Raw genomic sequence first — 20992 nt, 5'->3', positions numbered from 1 at the left:
TGTAAATACTTTGTTTCCTTCTTTTAATTTTATTTTTGTTTTCATTTTTTGTATATACTTCACTTTTGTATAACTGATGAAGGTCTCAGTGACCAAAACGTTTTGCTGTACTACATTACGGGACTGAATTAAAGTTCTTCCTCACAACATTAAGTTGAGTGCCGGGTTTACGTTTTATTGTAGCCTAAAAGTGACAGTCTTAGGCTACTTTCACACTTGCGTTTTTTTCAGTGCAAACGCGCATAAAAACGCATCATGCGTTTTTAATGCGTTTTCTTGTTTTTTGCGCATAGGTTTGCAAAAAAACGCATGCTTTTTTTTTGCGCTGACGTGCGCATGACCATGCGAACGTCAGCACTCCCATAGACTTTAATGGGTTTTGGGTGAATTTCGTGCGCATGTGTTTTTTTGAGACAGGTCGGACGCCCAAAAAATGCAACAGGATGCATTTTGTGCGCCCGGACGCACACTGCAAAAAAACGCATGCGCATACAAACGCGTACAAACACATGACTATGCGCACCCATGTTAAGTATAGGGGAAAAATGCATGCGCATGTGTGCGCAAAAACTCAGCAAAAAAACGCAAGTGTGAAACCAGCCTATGGCTATGTGCACACGCTGCGGTTTTTGCTGCGGTTCTGCTGTGGTTTTGGCCCTGCGGAATCGCAGCAGTTCCGCAGACATGGTACAGTACCATGTAACCCTATGGGTTTTCAAAACCGCAGTGCTCACGCTGCGGTTTTTTCCGCGTGGGCGTACACTACAAAAAACGCATGCGCATACAAACGCGTACAAACGCATGACTATGCTCACCCATGTTAAGTATAGGGAAAAACGCATGCGCATATGTGCACAAAAAATCAGGGCAAAAAAACGCTGGCCAGTTTCCTACTCCATATTGATGAGGGGCAATACCCCGAAACAGCTGTCTGTGGGTGGATACCATGTTTTGGCATAGGTGGTTTCCTTCATTGGAGACTGCCCTTCCCGTGGTTGTTCCTTCCCGGGGAAAGACCTGGCTAGTCATTGCTTGCGTTGAGAAACATGTGATGGTGTCTCCGTGGCTTGTGTTTTGCACATTTTACATATTTCCCATAAGCGATGGGGGCAGTGCTCTAGAATCACTGCGTTGACAAACATGTGATGGTGTCTCCGCAGTGTTGGATGATGATCTCCATGAGTTCATTCATCCTCATTTTTCACAGTATTATTATACAGTCATATTATGCTTTAATGACCACCAACTCCTTTCCATGTAAATACTTTGTTTCTTTCTTTTAATTTTATTTTTGTTTTCATTTTTTGTATATATTTCACTTTTGTAGTAATTGATGAAGGTCTCAGCGACCAAAACATTTTGCTGTCCTACATTACGGGACTGAATTAAAGTTCTTCCTCACAACATTAAGTTGAGTGCCGGGCTTATGTTTTATTGTAGCCTAAAAGTGACAGTCTTAGGCTACTTTCACACTTGCGTTCTTTTGCGCTGCGTTTTCTTGTTTTTTGCGGATGGTTTTTGACCATGACCATGAGCACGTCAGCGCTCCCATAGACTTTAATGGGTTTTGAGTGAATTTTGTGCGCATTGCGTGCGCATGCGTTTTTTTGAGACAGGTCGGACGCACAAAAAATTCAACAGGATGCATTTTGTGCGCCCAGGTGCACACTGCAAAAAAACGCATGCACATACAAACGCGTACAAATGCATGACTATGCGCACCCATGTTAAGTATAAGGAAAAAAACGCATGCGCATGTGTGCGCAAATAAACACAAGTGTGAAACCAGCCTATGGCTATGTGCACACGCTGCTGTTTTTGCTGCGGTTCCGCTGCGGTTTTGACCCTGCGGAATCGCAGCAGTTCCGCAGACATGGTACAGTACCATGTAACCCTATGGGTTTTCAAAACCGCTGTGCTCACGCTGCAGTTTTTCCACGCGGTTTTGCTGCGGTTTGTAAACCGCAGCATGTCAATTGTTTCTGCAGATTCTGCTGCGGTTTCACACCTTTAACATAGTAGAAGTGTGAAACCGCAGGGCAAAACCACAGGCCAAACCGCAGCAAAACCACAGGTCACTTTACCTGCAGTTTTACCTGCGGTTCCACGGGGAAAAACCCGCAGGTGATTCTGCAGTGTGTGCACATAGCCTTAATAAGGTTCCAACTTTAAGAAATATATTTATATGCAATTGCCAAAAATAGAAGAGGCTCACCAAAATAAATGCAAACATTACATTAACAGATAGTTTTCATGTATAATTTTGTGCTTTTACTACCTATTATCTTTTTTTTCTCTGTAGGAATAGAGATCTGTATGGACTTTTTTGTTTTTTTATGAACACATTAAGTTTTGATATTTTCAGTGTGTAACGTGTGATCCTATTTTTATCTGTTTCACATTCTCCCCCAGTCACTGAACTTGAAATAACAGTCAAACATAGCTACAAAATGTATTTACCAGCCTGCTTCAGCCTAGATATTCTAATGAGCTGATTACAAGAAATGAAAAAACGAAACCGGATATGTCCTTGCTGGCCTTGCTCTGCTTCTATTAGTTGGCATATGAAGGGCACCAGGTTAGCTGGGGGTGAGTTGTTCCACAGAGGTAAGATTTCATCATGGTAGTAGATTTGTTATAAGACATTAAATTAGACAATGTAACATGCTTCAAGTGATGTGTTCAGCTATTAGCAGGTCACAAGTGGCCTGTCCCCATCATCGAAATTGGAATGGTCGTTACTTAGCTTCCCTCGGGTCATTTACCGTAGGCGATAGCAAATAATGAGCACATAGCGAGGAAAAAGATATAAGATTAATTTAGAATCAGAATGTGTGGGAGGAAAGGGACATTTATTTTTCATTTAGAATCATAGAATCGTAGAGTTGGAAGGGACCTCCTGGGCCATCTGGTCCAACCCCCTGCTCAAAGCAGGATTCGCCAAATCAATTTAATGTTCTTCTATAGTGCAGTGAGAACCATAAGGCTACACGTGCAGAGAGCTAATTTATTAGTAAAATTTTTGCAATTTAATTTCTGTTGTATATATTGGAATATGATTATTTCTTCAGTATGCACACGGATGGATGTCTGTAAGCCCTACTGAGATTTATGAAACAATCACAGAAAACTCTACAACCAATCTACCATGTGTGAACTTAACCTAAGAGAAAGTGTCATAAATCTGATCATCAACCTACAGTATTTTTGTGTTAATGCTATGTGACTCTTAGTTTTTAATTTGTTTGTTTCATGATATTTCAGTTTTTTTTAATTCTGGACTTGATGGCTATAAATTATATTCTTGAAAAAGATGAATATTCCTAGCGCCTGGAGTACAATATCTGGTATTTACCCATCTATATATTCTTTTTTTCTTTCACTTTAAAACAGATACTACTAAAGAACAAGGTTTCAGAGAGAAATGAAGTCATTTCTGACAACAGGTAAGTATCTGAACATTATTATTGTATTGTTAGAGAACAGAATTCCCTTAAATGCGTACAAAAAAATAAATAAAAGTATATGCCCATATATATTAGCAATGAGGGATACAACATACATCAGCGTGCCAACTGTAATATTGTGCCGTGATATGTGACAGACATTGCTGACTTGTACAGTAGATAATATTGCAGCTGCAGAATTATAGGGCCGTGCACATGACTAATACCGAGATTACTTTGGTAAATTATAGTAATACAGATTGTTATTACTCGCGACTTTTAGTGGTGAATGTAGAATATTTAATAACCAAGTCACTTATATCAAAACCAAACTCCTTGTAAAACGTACAGTACCAAATACACGGACCGGCGGGCGTGCGGTGCAGTCAGCTGGGTCTGTAGCTATAGTTAGCGAGAAAAGCAATACATCTGGGATGTTCTGCACTGATGCATAGCGCCGCTGATGTGTCAACTGGGAGAAGGGATGAGGATTTGTGCAGGAAACTAACGTACAGTAATATAGCTAATGGATTGTTAGAGCTATTTCTGTGTTTTATGTGCTTAGTTTTATGCATTAGAAGGGTTACAGAAAAGCATCTGTAGGGCTGGATGGATTTTGATATGAATGAAGATACTGAGTTGGACTTTAATGCCATGGCATTGGGTGAATTTTCAGGCTTTAAAAGCTACGCTGAGGTCCTTCAATACAAGATCATGCCTATGTAAAAGCATGAGATGTGTCGAGTGTTTTTACATTCTTTACTTAATGTATAAGAGTAAACATTAAGCTCCGCCAGCTTAGTGCTAATTCTGCTCCACTAGCTATTCACAGAGGCAATGACAAATTTGTAAGGGACTATAAAAGCACAGCCTTATGTTTCTGGCATTGCAAGCTTATTCAGGGATTTATCCAGACTTGCAAGGATGCATACAGGTGCTGGGGAGGACCTACATGCTTGCAGGCTTGGGTAGAACTAATTAGCTAGCTATCGGCAAAGGTGCTTCCAGCTTTGGAAGGATTTATGCAAAAAAAATAACTATAATGGGTGCAGGGACTGCAGCTGCATCCCTGGGCTCTAGAGCATACCCCTTAAGGTCATGATTTAAGGGTTTCCCTAGTATTGAACAGAGGATAATTCCATCATCTGGGCAAGACTAAGGAAATCCTGAAAATATGACCTGTTGGCAGCTCTTGACTGGAGTTGGGGAACACTACACTACAGCATAGCCCTGCCATAGCTCAGCTTGCTTTTGACAAAGGTGCTGCCAGCTTTAGAAGGGTACATGCAGGGGAATAGCTATAGTGGGTGCAGGGACTGCCGTCGCACCCAGGCCCTAGAGCATACCCCTGCAAGCCTACTGCTAATTCTGCTTTATTAGCTATTCATAGAGGCAATGATAATTTCGGAAGGGTCTATAAAAGCACAACCTTATGTTTAAGGTTTTGCAAGCTTATTCAGAGATTTATCCAGACTTGCAATGATGCATAGAGATGCAGGAGAGGATCTACATGCTTGCATGCTTGAGTAGAACTACTTAGTTCTAGCTCAGCTAGCTTTTGGCAAAAGGTGCTGCCAGCTTTGGAAAGGTATATGCAGGGGAATACACATAATGGAGGAAGGGATTGTAGAGCGTACCCCTACAGGTCATGATTTTAGGGTTTCCTCAGTACTGCACAGGCAATAATTTCATCACCTGGGCAAGACTAAGCAAATCCTGAAAACATAACCTGTTGGCAGCTCTTGAGGACTGGTGTTGGAGAACACTGCACTAGAGGATAGCCCTGCATTGCTTAACTAGCTTTTGACAAAGGTGCTGCCAGCTTTAGAAGGGTACATACAGGGGAATAACTATAGTGGGAGAAGGGATTGCAGTCACACCCTGGCCCTAGAGCACAGGGGAAGACCAAACATACCTGTTTGGCCCATCTGAGAAGAAGAGTATTTTTAAATACCTGTGATACTTGGGGTCTATGTTTTGCATTAGGGTACATGAGCTTCAAGTTACCTCATTGCCTACATGAGAAAATAGAACATTGTTGAAAGTAGAGTGCACAGCAAAATATTTGCAATAAATGATGTAGGTAGAGGTAGTGCCTACGAGTCTAAGCTTGTACGTCTGCTTGGGAGCATAAAAGTATAGCTCCAGCCAGCCCGCCAGATATATGACTAGATTTAGGTTAAGGGGTAGTATAAAGTATTCTACCGCTTTAGGCCAAGACAGTCAAATCATTGATTTATGGAGGTGCATGTATCTGTGTTTTTCTGCATCAAGGACAGGTGTACCATTCAGCACAATTGAAGCTCTGCCCTAAAGTCCATGTGTGGGGGGAATCCATTCAGTGCGCTAGGACAGTGAGTACAGTCCTGTCCAAGGTGCTATAGAAAGTGTAAGGTGACATGAATGTACCAAAATAAGCTGTAATCTAAGCTATGTATAGGGCATGTGTAAATGTCATTAGGAAAAAAGCTCAACCTTGCAGTACTACATGAAATAGCTGGGGAAAAAAACAAAATTCTGCAAACCTGGAGAGAAATACTAGGGATGTATTCAGATTTGTCATTCTACATGAAAGTACAGGAGCACATTTTAACCTATGCAAGCCTGGACAGTTTTGGGATACACTGGGAAAATGTATCCCCTCTGAGCCATTAATGGTGCTAGACTTATTGAAACAGTGTTGATAGTTATGGAAACAATGTAGCAAACCTATCAATGGGAGCAAGAAAAAGATGGCAGCATGGCCCTCTCAGCTGTTTCTATAGCTCGGCACGCATGTGGCTGTGGCACCCAGATGGATATTGCCATTTTAGCCATGGCTGAGATGAAAATACCCCTTTATGCACAAATCTACCTAAAATAAAAGGAGTAAACTTGGCACTGCCAATCCCTGTGGACCACGCTGAGCTTTGCAAGGCTGCCTGAACCAGCAGAAGCAAATGTCATGCACTGTAATCTAGCAGAAAGATAATGGATAACAATCTTAGCCTTGCAAGGCTCCCTAAATTAGATGAGGATTAATTTAAACTCTGCAGATCGAGAGTGGTGGGATTATATCCATGTTTGTAAGGGTACGCAGCATTATAAGCATCCATATTTACTGCTGCGGATAACATTAAGGAAAAAAGTGCAAGGGGGGCACACATTTCACTCCTTCCACTGCAATGGTTGAGCCGCACATTTCACTCCTTGCACTGCAATGGTTGAGCCACAAATTTCACTCCTTGCACTGCAAAGGTTGAGCAGCACATTTCACTCCTTGCACTGCAAAGCTTGAGCAGTACATTTCACTTCTTGCACTGCAATGATTGAGCAGCACATTTCACTTCTTAAACTGCAATGGTTGAGCAGCACATTTCACTCCTTGCACTACAATGGTTGAGCAGCACATTTCACTCCTTGCACTGCAATGGTTGAGCTGCACATTTCACTCCTTGCACTGCAATGACTGAGCAGCACGTTTCACTCCTTGCACTGCAATGGTCAAACCTCATAATTCAATCCTTGCACTGCAATGGTTGAGCAGCACAATTCACTCCTTAAACTGCAATGGTTGAGCCGCAAATTTCACTCCTTGCACTGCAATGGTTGAGCAGCACATTTCACTCCTTGCACTGCAATGGTTGACCCTCACAATTCACTCCTTGCACTGCAATGGTTGTGCCTCACATTTCACTCCTTACACTGCAATAGTTGAACCACAAATTTCACTCCTTGCACTGCAATGGTTGAGCAGCACATTTCACTCCTTGCACTGCAGTGGTTGAGCAGCACATTTCACTCCTTGCACTGCAACGGTTGAGCATCACATTTCACTCCTTGCACTGCAATGGATGAGCAGCACACTTCACTCCGTGCACTGCAATGATTGAGCAGCACATTTCACTCCTTAAACTGAAATGGTTGAGCCAAAAATTTCACTCCTTGCACTGCAATGGTTGAGCAGCACATTTCACTCCTTGCACTGCAATGGTTGAGCAGCACATTTCACTCCTTAAACTGCAATGGTTGAGCCGCAAATTTCACTCCTTGCACTCCAATGGTTGAGCAGCACATTTCACTCCTTGCACTGCACTGGTTGAGTCGCACATTTCACTCCTTGCACTACAATGGTTGAGCAGCAAATTTAACTCCTTGCACTGCACTGGTTGAGTTGCACATTTCACTTTTTGCACTGCAATGGTTGAGCTACACATTTCACTCCTTGCACTGCAATGGTTAACCCTCACAATTCACTCCTTGCACTGCAATGGTTGTGCCTCACATTTCACTCCTTAAACTGCAATGGTTGAGCCACAAATTTCACTCCTTGCACTGCTAAGGTAGAGCAGCACATTTCACTCCTTGCACTGCAATGGTTGAGCTGCATATTTCACTCCTTGCACTGCAATGGTTGAGCAGCACGTTTCACTCCTTGCACTGCAATGGTCAAACCTCATAATTCAATCCTTGCACTGCAATGGTTGAGCAGCACACTTCACTCCTTAAACTGCAATGGTTGAGCCGCAAATTTCACTCCTTGCACTGCAATGGTTGAGCAGCACATTTCACTCCTTGCACTACAATGGTTGAGCTGCACATTTCAAACCTTGCACTGCAATGGTTGACCCTCACAATTCACTCCTTGCACTGCAATGGCTGTGCCTCACATTTCACTCCTTACACTGCAATAGTTGAACCACAAATTTCACTCCTTGCACTGCAATGGTTGAGCAGCACATTTCACTCCTTGCACTGCAGTGGTTGAGCAGCACATTTCACTCCTTGCACTGCAACGGTTGAGCTTCAGTTTTCACTCCTTGCACTGCAATGGATGAGCAGCACATTTCACTCCTTAAACTGAAATGGTTGAGCCAAAAATTTCACTCCTTGCACTGCAATGGTTGAGCAGCACATTTCACTCCTTGCACTGCAATGGTTGAGCAGCACATTTCACTCCTTAATCTGCAATGGTTGAGCCGCAAATTTCACTCCTTGCACTGCAGTGGTTGAGCAGCACATTTCACTCCTTGTACTGCACTGGTTGAGTCGCACATTTCACTCCTTGCACTGCAATGGTTGAGCAGCATATTTATCTCCTTGCACTGCACTGGTTGAGTTGCACATTTCACTTCTTGCACTGCAATGGTTGAGCCAAACACTTCACTCCTTGCACTGCAATGGTTGAGTCGCACATTTCACTCCATGCACTGTAATGGATATGCCATACATTTCACTCCTTGTACTGCAACAGTTGAGTCTCACATTTCACTCCTTGCACTGCAATGGCTGAGCTGCATATTTCACTCTTTGCACTGCAAAGGCTGAGCAGCACGTTTCACTCCTTGCACTGCAATGGTTGAGCCTCATAATTCAATCCTTGCACTGCAATTGCTGAGCCTCACATTTCACTCCTTACATTGCAATGGTTGAGCCCCACATTTCACTCCTTGCACTGCAATGACTGAGCAGCACATTTCACTCCTTAAACTGGAATGGTTGAGCTGCAAATTTCACTCCTTGCACTGCAATGGTTGAGCAGCACATTTCAATCCTTGCACTGCAATGGTTGAGATGCATATTTCATTCCTTGCACTGCAATGGTTGACCCTCACAATTCACTCCTTGCACTGCAATGGCTGTGCCTCACATTTCACTCCTTACACTGTAATGGTTGAACCACAGATTTCACTCCTTGCACTGCTAAGGTTGAGCAGCACAATTCACTCCTTGCACTGCAATGGTTGAGCAGCACATTTCACTCCTTGCATTGCAATGGTTGAGCTTCACATTTCACTCCTTAAACTGCAATGGTTGAGCTGCACATTTCACTCCTTGCACTGCAATAGTTGAGCAGCACTTTTCACTCCTTGCACTGCAATGGTTGAGCAGCATATTTCACTCCATGCACTGCAATGATTGAGCAGCACATTTCACTGCTTAAACTGCAATGATTGAGCTGCAAATTTCACTCCTTGCACTGCCATGGTTCAGCTGCACATTTCACTCCTTGCACTCCAATGGTTGAGCTGCACATTTCACTCCTTGCACTGCAATGGCTGTGCCTCAGATTTCACTCCATACACTGCAATGGTTGAGCCACAAATTTCACACCTTGCACTGCAAAGGTTGAGCAGCACATTTCACTCATTGCACTGCAATGGTTGAGCTGCACATTTCACTCCTTGCACTGCAATGGTTGAGCTGCACATTCCTCTCCTTAAACTGCAATGGTTGAGCTGCACATTTCATTCCTTACACTGCAATGGTTGAGCTGAACATTTCACTCTGCACTGCAATGGTTGAGCTGAACATTTCACTCCTTATACTACAATAGTTGAAACCTCAAATTTCATTCCTTCCACTGCAATGGTTGAACCACACATTGCACTCCATGCACTGCAAAGGTTGAACCACACATTTTATTCCATGCACTGCAATGTTTGAACCTTAAATTTCATTCCTTGCACTGCAATGGTTGAGCAGCACATTTCACTCCTTGCACTGCAATAGCTGAGCAACACATTTCACTCCTTGCACCGCAATAGTTGAGCCACACATTTCACTCCTTGCACTGCGATGGTTGAGTCGCATTTTTCACTCCTTGCACTGCAATGGTTGGGCAACACATCTCACTCCTTGCACTGCAATGGTTGAGCCACACATTTCATTCCTTACACTGCAATGGTTGAGCTGAACATTTCACTCCTTATACTACAATAGTTGAAACCTCAAATTTCATTCCTTCCACTGCAATGGTTGAACCACACATTGCACTCCATGCACTGCAAAGGTTGAACCACACAGTTTAATCCATGCACTGCAATGTTTGAACCTCAAATTTCATTCCTTGCACTGCAATGGTTGAATCACACATTTCACTCCTTGCACTGCAATGGTTGAGCCGCACATTTCACTCCTTGCACGGCAAAGGTAGAGCTGCACATTTTACTCCTTGCACTGCAATGTTTGAGCCGCACATTTCACTCCTTGCCCTGCGATGGTTGAGCAGCACATCTCACTCCTTGCACTGCAACGATTGAGCAGCACATTTCATTCCTTACACTGCAATGGTTGAATCACACATTTCACTCCTTGCACTGCAATGGTTGAGCAGCACATTTCACTCCTTGCACTGCAATAGTTGAAACGCACATTTTACTCCTTGTACTGCAATGGTTGAGTCGCACATTTCACTCCTTGCACTGCAATGGTTGTGCCTCACATTTCACTCCTTGTACTACAATAGTTGAAACCTCAAATTTCATTCCTTTCACTGCAATGGTTGAACCACAAATTTCACTCCATGCACTGCAATGTTTGAACCTCAAATTTCATTCCTTGCACTGTAATGGTTGAACCACACATTTCACTCCTTGCACTGTAATGGTTGAGCCGCACATTTCACTCCTTGCACAGAAAAGGTAGAGCTGCACATTTTACTCCACGCACTGCAATGGTGGAGTCGCACATTTCACTGCATGCACTGCAATGGTTGAGTCGCACATTTCACTCTATGCACTGCAATGGTTGAGCCGTACATTTCACTCCTTGCACTGCAATGGTTGAGGTGTACATTTCACTACTTGTACTACAATGGTTTAGCCGTACATTTCACTCCTTGCACTGCAATGGTTGAGCATCTCATTTTTTGCACTGGAGTGGTTGAGCTACACATTTATCTTATTCCACTGCAATGGTTGACATTGGTACTCATGTCACAGGATAACTTGAAATGTAGATTTCAAACCAGCATCCCTTGTCAAATTATGGCACTGCTATTTTTCATATTGTCTTTATGAGATTTCTTAAAATCTCCTGCGCTATAAAATGGAACAGTTTCCACAAACATGCCGCATATGCACAGTCTACAAGTAAGGATGAGTGCACACAGTGCGGATTCAGCTGCAGAGTTTTCAGCGCGGATTTGCAGGTAAATCCACAGGTAAAATGACCTGTGGTTTACCTGCGGATTCCCTCTGCGTTTTGACACCTGGACAATGGAACAGGTGTCAAACCGCAGCGGAATCCGCAGAAAGAATTGACATGCTGCGGATTTAAAACCGCTGCAAATCCGCGTGGAAAAATGCGCAGCATGTGCACTGTGGTTTTTAAACGCCATTGGATAACATTGTACTGTACTCTGCTTGCGGATCTGCAGTGGATCCGCAGAGGCAAATCCGCTGTGGATCCGCAGCAAAATCCGCACCGTGTGCACATACCCTAAGCATAATATGCCCTTCTTGTTTACCAGGCATAGCGCCATACTTTTAGTTGTGGTTGTACCTGATATTGGTTATACCTCTTTGTCTCATTTAAATAAAAAGGCTGAGCTGCAATACTAGTCAAGCCACTATTAAAATTATGGAGCGTGTGCCCCTCCAAACAGCTGATGGTTGGGGGCCTCTGAAAGGTCATTCTTTTTAAAGAACTGGATAATCCATCTAATTTCCAGCACTAGGTGCCTATGTAGAGGGAAAAACTTTACTTTTTTAATTTTAAATAAAATAGCAAGAATTAATTTCAATCTCTCCTGGACCAATGAAGAAGGATCGGGAAATATCTAGATTTGTAAGCCTACATGAAATAGCATGTATACAGTAAAGTCTGTACAATAGTTCTGGGAAATGTCTAGCTTTAGAAAGCTATATAAATGAGTGCAGTGCAACCATGGAGAAACAGTACTGAGGGAAAGTCTACCTCTACATGATGTAGCAATAGTAAATGCATTGAGGCTCGACTAAAGTATTTGGGAAAAGTTTCAGCATTTTAGGCTGAATTTGGAGAGAGGTAGTGATGAAAATACTCTCAATTGCAAATCTACATGAAAGTCCCCTACCAATTATGAGGAAAGGGTCACTAAGGCCTGTTTCACACTTCAGTTTTCTTGCGACAGTCAGAATCCGCCGTTTTGACGAAATGATGGATCCGTCGAAATTATTGAAAAACGGATGCAAACGGATGCAACTGATTGCTTTTTTCAACTGATCCGTCTAGCGGATCTGCCGAAAAAATTGATCCGTTTAATCAGTTGCATCCGTTTTTTAATCTGCTTCTTCCTTTTTTTTTAACGGATCCGTCGAAAATGCAGATTTTGGAATGTAAAGGAACACAATTCTGGAGAGACAGAGATCCGACGATGGACCATTTTTTGATGGACAGCAATGGATCCACCGCCCATAGGCGTCCATTCTAGCAGACGACGGACGGCGACGGATCCGTCACTGTCCACCTTTTTGACTGGAACAAAAAACATTCCTAGGGACATTTTTTTCGGCCGACGGACAGCTATTTTCCGACAGATCCGTTGTAAGATGGAAGAAACAGAAGGCCATCCGTCAAAATGCATCACTAATACAAGTCTATGGGGAAAAAACGGATCCGCCAGGCAAATCCGTCAGATCCGTTTTTTTCTGCTAATGACGGATTGTGACTGACGCCAGAAAACTGAAGTGTGAAACAGGCCTAAGTCAACTTATGACCACCACTATTCACAGTCTATGGGACTGGTGGAGATAGTTGAGCACTGCACAGTGCTTGTCTCTATCAATACTATAAATAGGTGTCATGTGTGCATACAGTATATAGTAGAAGGAAAACCTTATAGCATAGAGTGAAATTACATCTACATAGAAATCACTGAGGGACATTTCAACCCTGGTCAGATGGTATTGAGCTATATATCTAGGACTTTACAAAGGCCTGTTCAGGGTATATTCTCTGCTTTGTAAGCCTGAGTAAAAGTGATGAGCTCATATGGAGATACAGAGGAAACTTTCCATATTTGCTCTCTGGAATGGAAGTAGTGGTGCATATTTCCTTACTAGTAAATGTTTATGTGTGTTTTTAATTATTAGACTAGCTGCATGATGACTATTCATAATTGTAAAGCCATTTTCACACAGCTGACATTCATGGTCCAAGTGCAGATCGCGATCTATCAAGTGGCCATAGGTCTCATGACCTAAATACAACAACCTCATAGGCTTCAAAGACTCATGGCTAGTCCATACATTGTGGTCCGTACTTGGAGCATGAATGTCGGATGTGTGAAGCCGGCCTTAGTCTGGATGGAAGTGTCACTGTGATAGGGTCTATCATAGTGATCAAAAATGAACCAATAGGAAAAATTTCCTACTGTTGCCGAGTGCCAGACGGCAGATCTCGGCGGGCGCACTGTGCATGCGCCTGCCATTTTCTCCCGGAAGAAGATGCTAGCGGTCCGGGGGACTTCACAGGGGGCATACAGGGACAACAGAGGTACCGGGAAGGAGGTCAGGAGACCATATTTCTCTCTCCTCTGATGTGCGATCACAAAAGAGGAAAGAAAGATTAAATGGAAAAATCACACTTTTTTTTGCGGTCGCCAGTATACCGGGGTTGGTAAAAACTCAGCCGAATCACGTTCTCTGGGATCTCGGCTACCTCCGGTAGCCGAGACCCCAGAGAAATTCTGATGCTGGGGGGCTCTATAACCTTAAAACTCAGTGCCATTAATTAACGGCACTGTGGTTTAAGTACCCTTAACAGTCGCCGTTAAAAGGTGTATTGGCGGTTTTTAAGGGGTTAAAGTCACAATTGACTCAATTGATGAATCAGCAAAGAATATCTGGAAACCTCAAACCCTGCCCACAATGACCAACACAAAAAAAAAGTTGAACAAATAAAATAAACTTTAAAAAAGCATAAATTGCAGTAAAGTAGACTGAAAAATGGTATAAATGCAATAATGAACCAGACCCAATGTGTTCTCAAGGAAAGGAAGACATTTTTATGTCTAATCTGTATCTACTTATATGGGATTAATAGATGTTATGCATTTGGTATGAAGGTAAGGTTAGTAGGTACCATTTCAGAACCTTAAATGAATTGTCTATGAAAGAAAACCACCGTGCTAAATGTCTAGCACTTGTGACCACTCTCTAATAAGTCTAATTCAGATATCTGCATTTTTTCAGCAGTTTTCATCAGTGTGCTATATCCATTTTTTTGTCATTTTTGGTTTGTGGCATCCGTTTTTCTTGTATGTAAAATAAATAAATAACATTTTCCAAGCTTATCCTACCTATTAAACTGTAAATACACTTGGAAGACACATTCATAACATCTGAATGTTATCTGTTTTTCATTGACCGATTCACTAGAATGGGTAAGTTTGATGTGCAAATTGGATCAAAATCGGTTTTCAAAATGCAAATATATTATAAACATGACTCATCACAATATTGAGTATTTTTATGCAATTTGCAACACAAACTTATACCTGAAGATGAACTGTATTAAAATTTAAATGATATGTGTTTCAGACACTGTTTACACCAAATTGATAGTTTAGAAAATGGCCTCTAAAGGGTGTGGTTAAAAGAACTGATAGTGCCAATCTTATTAAAGATATGCTCTATATACTGTAGATGCCAGCATAATAAGGAGATATGAGTCCAACATATCCAGATCATTGTCCTACAATGATTATGCTGACTGTACCATACTGATAAATTTGGCATAATCTACATCATTTTAACAAACTACGAAATACATCAATACATTGACATTCATCCATAGATAAATTTCTCTCATTGGGTCTCCCTGATTTATATTATCTAAAGAGCTGCCTTTTTTACTCTTGGTTTCCAGTCAAAGTCCAACTTCAAAGCAGATATCACTTCTCAATTTGAACGCACCTTATGCCAATTTAGTAAGTAGCAACCAAAAGAGAACATAGAGGACTTACATATTCACAAGGAGAGCCCTACCTTCGCTCCTCCTCACATCAGTGACTGCCGGCCACACTTATTTATTTTACCCACTTATATAGCACCATGTATTCCAGAGCGTTTTACACACATTACCGGCATTGTCCCCACTTGGGCTCACAATCTATTAGTAGGTCTTTGGAGTGTGGTATGAAAACCACATAAACTAAGGGAGAACATACCAACACTACAAAACAACTTTACTTTAACCACTATCCACTGTGCTGCCCATCTGACTTTTCTTTTTATATCAGTTCTGTTTGTACTAAAAGTGATTGGTGTTATATCATAGAATGTAATTCCTAATGCTATACTCTAATTTCTAATCTAATGTAAACTGCAAACCTCAATTCACATTATTTAGAAGTTCTGTTTGCCTAGTAGAACCTGGGTTATTTCTACAAGTAACACTTTTTCATTGCTTCAGTTTACTCCTATATGATAAAAGTCATGTGCCTTCTATGTTTTACCCTTACATGTATACCTCATTGCCACAAATTCATATTTCATTACAGCTGAGACAAGTGGTCCTTCAGTCTTCCCTCTGGTCCCTTGCTGTGATTCTTTGTCCTCTGATCAAGTCTCCATTGGTTGTTTGTCTACCGGCTACCTTCCTACTCCCGTAGACGTACAGTGGAATTCAGGTTCTATTACAAGGGGAATTAGAAACTACCCAGCTGTACTTGGAAAACAGGGCACGTATCTATCAACCAGTCTACTGACTATCCCTACATCTGAATGGACAAGTGATAAGAAATTTGTGTGTAATGTCAACCACAAACCATCTGGCGTTAAGATCAACAAAGAGATTGAAGGTGAGATCACAATAATTCTCTAAATAAGTTAAAGGGGGGGTCTACATTTTTACTAAATACTTGACTGCTAAGAATAGCTCTTGAGGACTGTACTGAGAAGAGACATAATATGAGCATAGCCAAACCTAAAGGAATATGTGTGCCAGATAGCAGGGCTTATTATACTCTGTTCTCCTCTGCCTCAAGACTGCATTCAAGAGCAGTTTAATGAAGGAATGGGCTGTATTTGCATGCTGCAGCTCCATTTAATGTCTGATGTGCTAATGGTGAACTGCTCTTGGCACTATTCATAAGTGTGTGAGGCTTCAATGGAGCGGTAAGGTGCAATCTTGACTTGTTGCTCCCTTCAACTCCTCCTGGATCTAATGTTACAGCCAGAGGAAAAATGGTGACACAAATCTCTCATTCGGGAAATTGGATCCAGCAATTTGACCCTCACCAATCTAATAGTTATCACTTATCTAGCGAACAGTTGGTAACTTGCTTGGACCAGAATAACCCTTTAGGCTAGTCCTACATGTGAGTGCACCATATATTTGACCTTCACATAAATATGTACACTCACATTGGCTGTGCCATGTTTATTTCAAAAGGATAAGAAGCTACATTCGCAACTCCTAGATCCCAAGAAAGCAAAGGACGGGCCATGTTGAAATGAAACATAATTACATAAACTGAAAAAAGACGTATCATCAACTGCAGCCTGCGTCCGTCACAGAATGACGGCACATCGCTAGTGCATGCCGATTATGACATGCGTTAGCGATGCGCTCGTCTATTGCAGTCTATGGGTGCGTTAACGCATCCGTTACATAGCTATGTAACGGATGCGTTAAACGCAGCCCACAAACGCAATATGAACCCAGCCTAACTGAGGTACTACGCTTCCCCTACAACTATAACAGTAGTTATACATGGCATTAACATAAATATACATTACACTTTTATCCCTTAAGGTAATACACAGAATAGTGTGGCAGTAGCTACGTGACGCACACATAATGGAAATACACATGAACGTGTAGCAGTACCAGTAAAATACGAGAAAGAGATAAAAGATAGATCAATAACATTTTCCATTCCTTACATTCTCACACTATTTCAGCCAGTTGGATATTAGTGAAGAACCTATATAATGACTGTGAGCACTATAATAAAACAAATATCTCAGTGACATGCATAAAGATAGAGTTCATATAATATACAATTACTTTGTTATTTCTTTAGCATGTTCGAGTTCAAGCAAAACAAGTCCACCCACAGTAGAAGTCATGCAGGCTTCCTGCGGAGAAAGTGGTTCTGTTGATCTGGTGTGTCTCATCCTCGGATATGCTCCTAGCAACATTAACGTGGAATGGCTGTTGAATGGAGAGAAAACATCTATTATCCCATCAAACAGCACACCTTACAAAGAAAGTGATGGAACATTTGGATCTCGTAGTAAAGTTAGTGTTCCAAAACAAGACTGGCTTGCTGGAGATAAGTACACATGCAAAGTGAGCCATCCAGCCAGTGAGACCAAAAATGAAGACACCATACACAAGTGTCCAGGTGAGAATGATCTTTTTAAACGCAAGGGTGAAGTGGTGGTGGATGGATGGATGGATATGGAGGATGATCATGATGATATCACACCTACACAAAAGTGTAAGATACATAAAAGTTGTAATAACTGCACAATAGTAATTAATATCATGAGCAACAAAACCCTTTCATTATGTTCTTTTTCCTTCACAGTCCCAGAAAATCTTGTTCCAAAAGTTGTTGTTCTTCCTCCTACACCTAAAGACATCTTAATCAGCAAGCAAGCCAAAGTGGTCTGTCAGGTGTCTCAAGTAGAATCTCCAGAATCTTTAAAGATCAGTTGGAAAAGAGAAGATGGCAAAAAAACTGTAGCATTTTCTTCAGAACCAGAAATAGATTCATTTGGGCGATATACTGTCAAAAGTACATTAAAAATAAGTGTATCTGATTGGTTAAGTGGCCAAAGCTGCACGTGCATTGTCCAAGACGTAGAACTTCCATCTCCAATCGAGAAGTCAATTAAAAAAACAGAAGGTAAAATGATTTTTGTATTTTTAAGCTTGAGTTAATAAAGGACATTGAGTTGTTGACTTGCCCAGGGCAAGCCCAGTGGTGTGCAACATGTGTAGCCCCCACAAGGAGCCCCAAACTCCACTGATAACGCAAGTGCTACCGATTACATAGAGCCCTGAGGCATGGGACTACTGCAAATCTTCAGATTTAGGCCGGGATCACACATGCGAGGAATACGGCCAAGTCTCGCATGTTAATATCCGGCACTGCCACCGGCACTCAGGTTGGAGCGTGTGGCCGCATAGAAATACATGGAGCTGCACGCTCCGCTCCTGAGTGCTGGCGGCAGTGTAGGGTATTAACATGCGAGACTCGGCTGTATTCCTCGCATGTGTGATCCCGGCCTACTACTTCTTATTACTATTCTTATTAAATTACTTTATATATTGCAGTGCTACTTGATGATTGTTGGTATTCATAAAATTGTAAGCAATGTGGGGTTGAGCTACTTCAGCATGTATAATATATATTCTTACAGTGTATGGCAGTAGCAGGATTGTATAGCATTGTTATTCTGGCAACTATATAGCTGTGTTCTTTGGCCAAGAGGTGGCACTCTAATTTGGGCACCATCCTGTATGATGCTTGTATGTAGGCACTGTGTGGCATGGTTATTTGTGTCTTACATATACACAACTACACCATATGGGGCCAACATTATCCAACATAAGATCAGCCCTGGATTTAAAGAGAATGTTCTTATTGTTCACTTCCTTACCCAACTTTATTCTACTTCTGCATTGCTATCATAATTGTAATGGTGATGGAAGGAAATGCAATTTGGGCTACTGTCAGATCGTATATTTTCTGCAACTATATAATACGTTGTATCTTTTTTAGTTCCAGCCACAGACCCATCAGTCTATATTTTCCCACCTCCGGCAGAGGAACTTAAAATCCATGACTTTGTCAGTGTAACCTGCCTTATCAAAGGGTTTAAGCCTAAAGAAATCTATGTCCAGTGGAAGAAGAACGGTTACGTCCAGGATGAACACCATTACACGAACTCTGAGCCTATGCAGCAGGATGATGAAGACACCTACTTCATCTATAGTACACTCACAATTGAGAAATCTGACTGGAACAGAGGAGCAGTTTTGACATGCAGTGCTGTTCACAGCAAGATAACTGAAAAAAACATAAAGAAACCTAATGGTAAATGATTTTTGTGCATTTCTCCAGGCCATAAAGTTGGCACCAATGCTTATTGTTTGCCCCTTTATCTTATCCAGTAAGTGTTAACTACAATTATTCATCAGCTTGATGTGTGGAACATCAACCAACTACGTTTCAGCACTAGTTATGGAGAACCAATACCAATCAGACCAGCAATCACATAGGTTTTCTTATCACAGCATTTCCTAAGTGCATTGTACTAACATTAGTGATCGCGGCTTCTAACCAATGTATGTCCTGTATATCTACTATGTATCCCTTCTCGTGTGTCTGGTGTGTGGAACACTAGATTTTGTGAGTCATGTCATGCGTGCTTGTATTTCAATAAACTCTTGTTTAAGATAAAATCACTAAACTAAAATGTCTTTTGTTTTGTCATCTGGAGTTTTTAAGCAAATACTAATCTTTTGTGGAAAAAAAATCTAAGACGTCTTAACCTTTCTATGCATATTGGCTTCTTCTGGACAGAGAATGTGTGTCCCCAACAATCTCCTAGTTTTCGGGTCAGACCAGCTGGACCGTTGAGATACGGTCATGATGCAGTCGGAAAAAGTTGCGCGGTTGACTGTATCCTGTTTTTTCAGGAGCATATACGGTTACGACAGTGCCTCGCAACCTCGCCATATTTTATCCTTTGAAACGCTAAAATTAATTTCATAAGATACTAACCCAATCAGTAGGCTGTGTTGGAGGAATGAGAAATACCCGGAGCTAGAGATTAATAGCCTGTGGCCCAACTTTGCTGCCCAAATTTAACGTACTCATACGCATTATCAAAGTATTCACCAAAACTACGCAGTGGGATCAACTGATTGAGACTAAGATTGGGTTTACACCTTTTGACCTGTGGTGCTAGACAATGACAGATTGGTAACACATTAGCAGACCATCGCTCATGTCTCAGCCTGTTAGACCGCTCTTCAGAAGACTAGTAATAGATTGCTCAGTGTGCATTGGCTGCCATTGTTCTCGTCAGCACAGGTACTGTTAACACTGTTAACATTGTACAATTATCCTGAAATGAGCTCTCCCAGGAACGCTCCATCACAGTGGAAATGCATCTAATGCTATACAGAAACTTTCTGTGCATGGCTACCAGATTTTATTGGGTGACTAAAATACATATATATTGAAATGGTTTATAAACCCCCCAAAAACCCATAGAATAGTGATAGAAGACAATCAAGTAACACTCACCTATAATCTATGGTGTCTTTAAACAATTGAATGCTCTTATGACTTTAGAACTTGTTACTTTTTAATGATATTATTGATTATAGAGTATATGTATTTTCCCACATCACTGATTGGCAGCTTTCTGTATACTATGTGCATAGGCAGAAAGCTGTCAATCAGTGGTGGAGTTGGGGTTGGAGTATGTATGTAGTGTGTGTTTCCTCTCTGCCATATACTGTCACTTTTGTCTGGATTCTAGTGGTAAAAACACATAAAACAGCAACACGAGAAGGAATACAAAGAGAGATGCACAACAAAGATGAGTGATTTAAATGCTCCTGGTCAATTCATGTTTGCCATTTGGTAACACTGATTTATTACTATATTAACTACTTCTGGACCACCCATAGACTTTTAACATCAGGGCAGTCCGGCTCTTACTCCGCTCTGATGTTCTAAAGCATCACTGCATAGATTTTATAATGTTATGGAGGGGACAATGTGAAAAATAAATTATAAATATAATTAATAAATAAATGAGAGCAGGTAA

General features: G+C 41.5%; 1 gene segment (V, D, J or C); it reads left to right on the top strand.

The window, feature by feature from the left end:
• Window positions 1–3041: 3041 nt before the first annotated feature.
• LOC141089148 (Ig gamma-2 chain C region-like) lies at window positions 3042–19613 on the top strand. The segment is given in 5 exon segments: window positions 3042–3446; window positions 15694–15993; window positions 17221–17544; window positions 17731–18051; window positions 18931–19613. Coding segments are annotated over 5 exon segments (1290 nt in total).
• The last annotated feature ends 1379 nt before the right edge of the window (window positions 19614–20992 follow it).

Source organism: Dendrobates tinctorius, unplaced genomic scaffold, assembly GCF_039654945.1.
Source record: "Dendrobates tinctorius isolate UK_male_01 unplaced genomic scaffold, ASM3965494v1 ptg000044l, whole genome shotgun sequence".
In the NCBI taxonomy this organism is placed as follows: Eukaryota; Metazoa; Chordata; class Amphibia; order Anura; family Dendrobatidae; genus Dendrobates; species Dendrobates tinctorius.
Note: the sequence above shows the minus strand (reverse complement) of the source record. Positions and strands in the feature narration are given on the sequence as shown.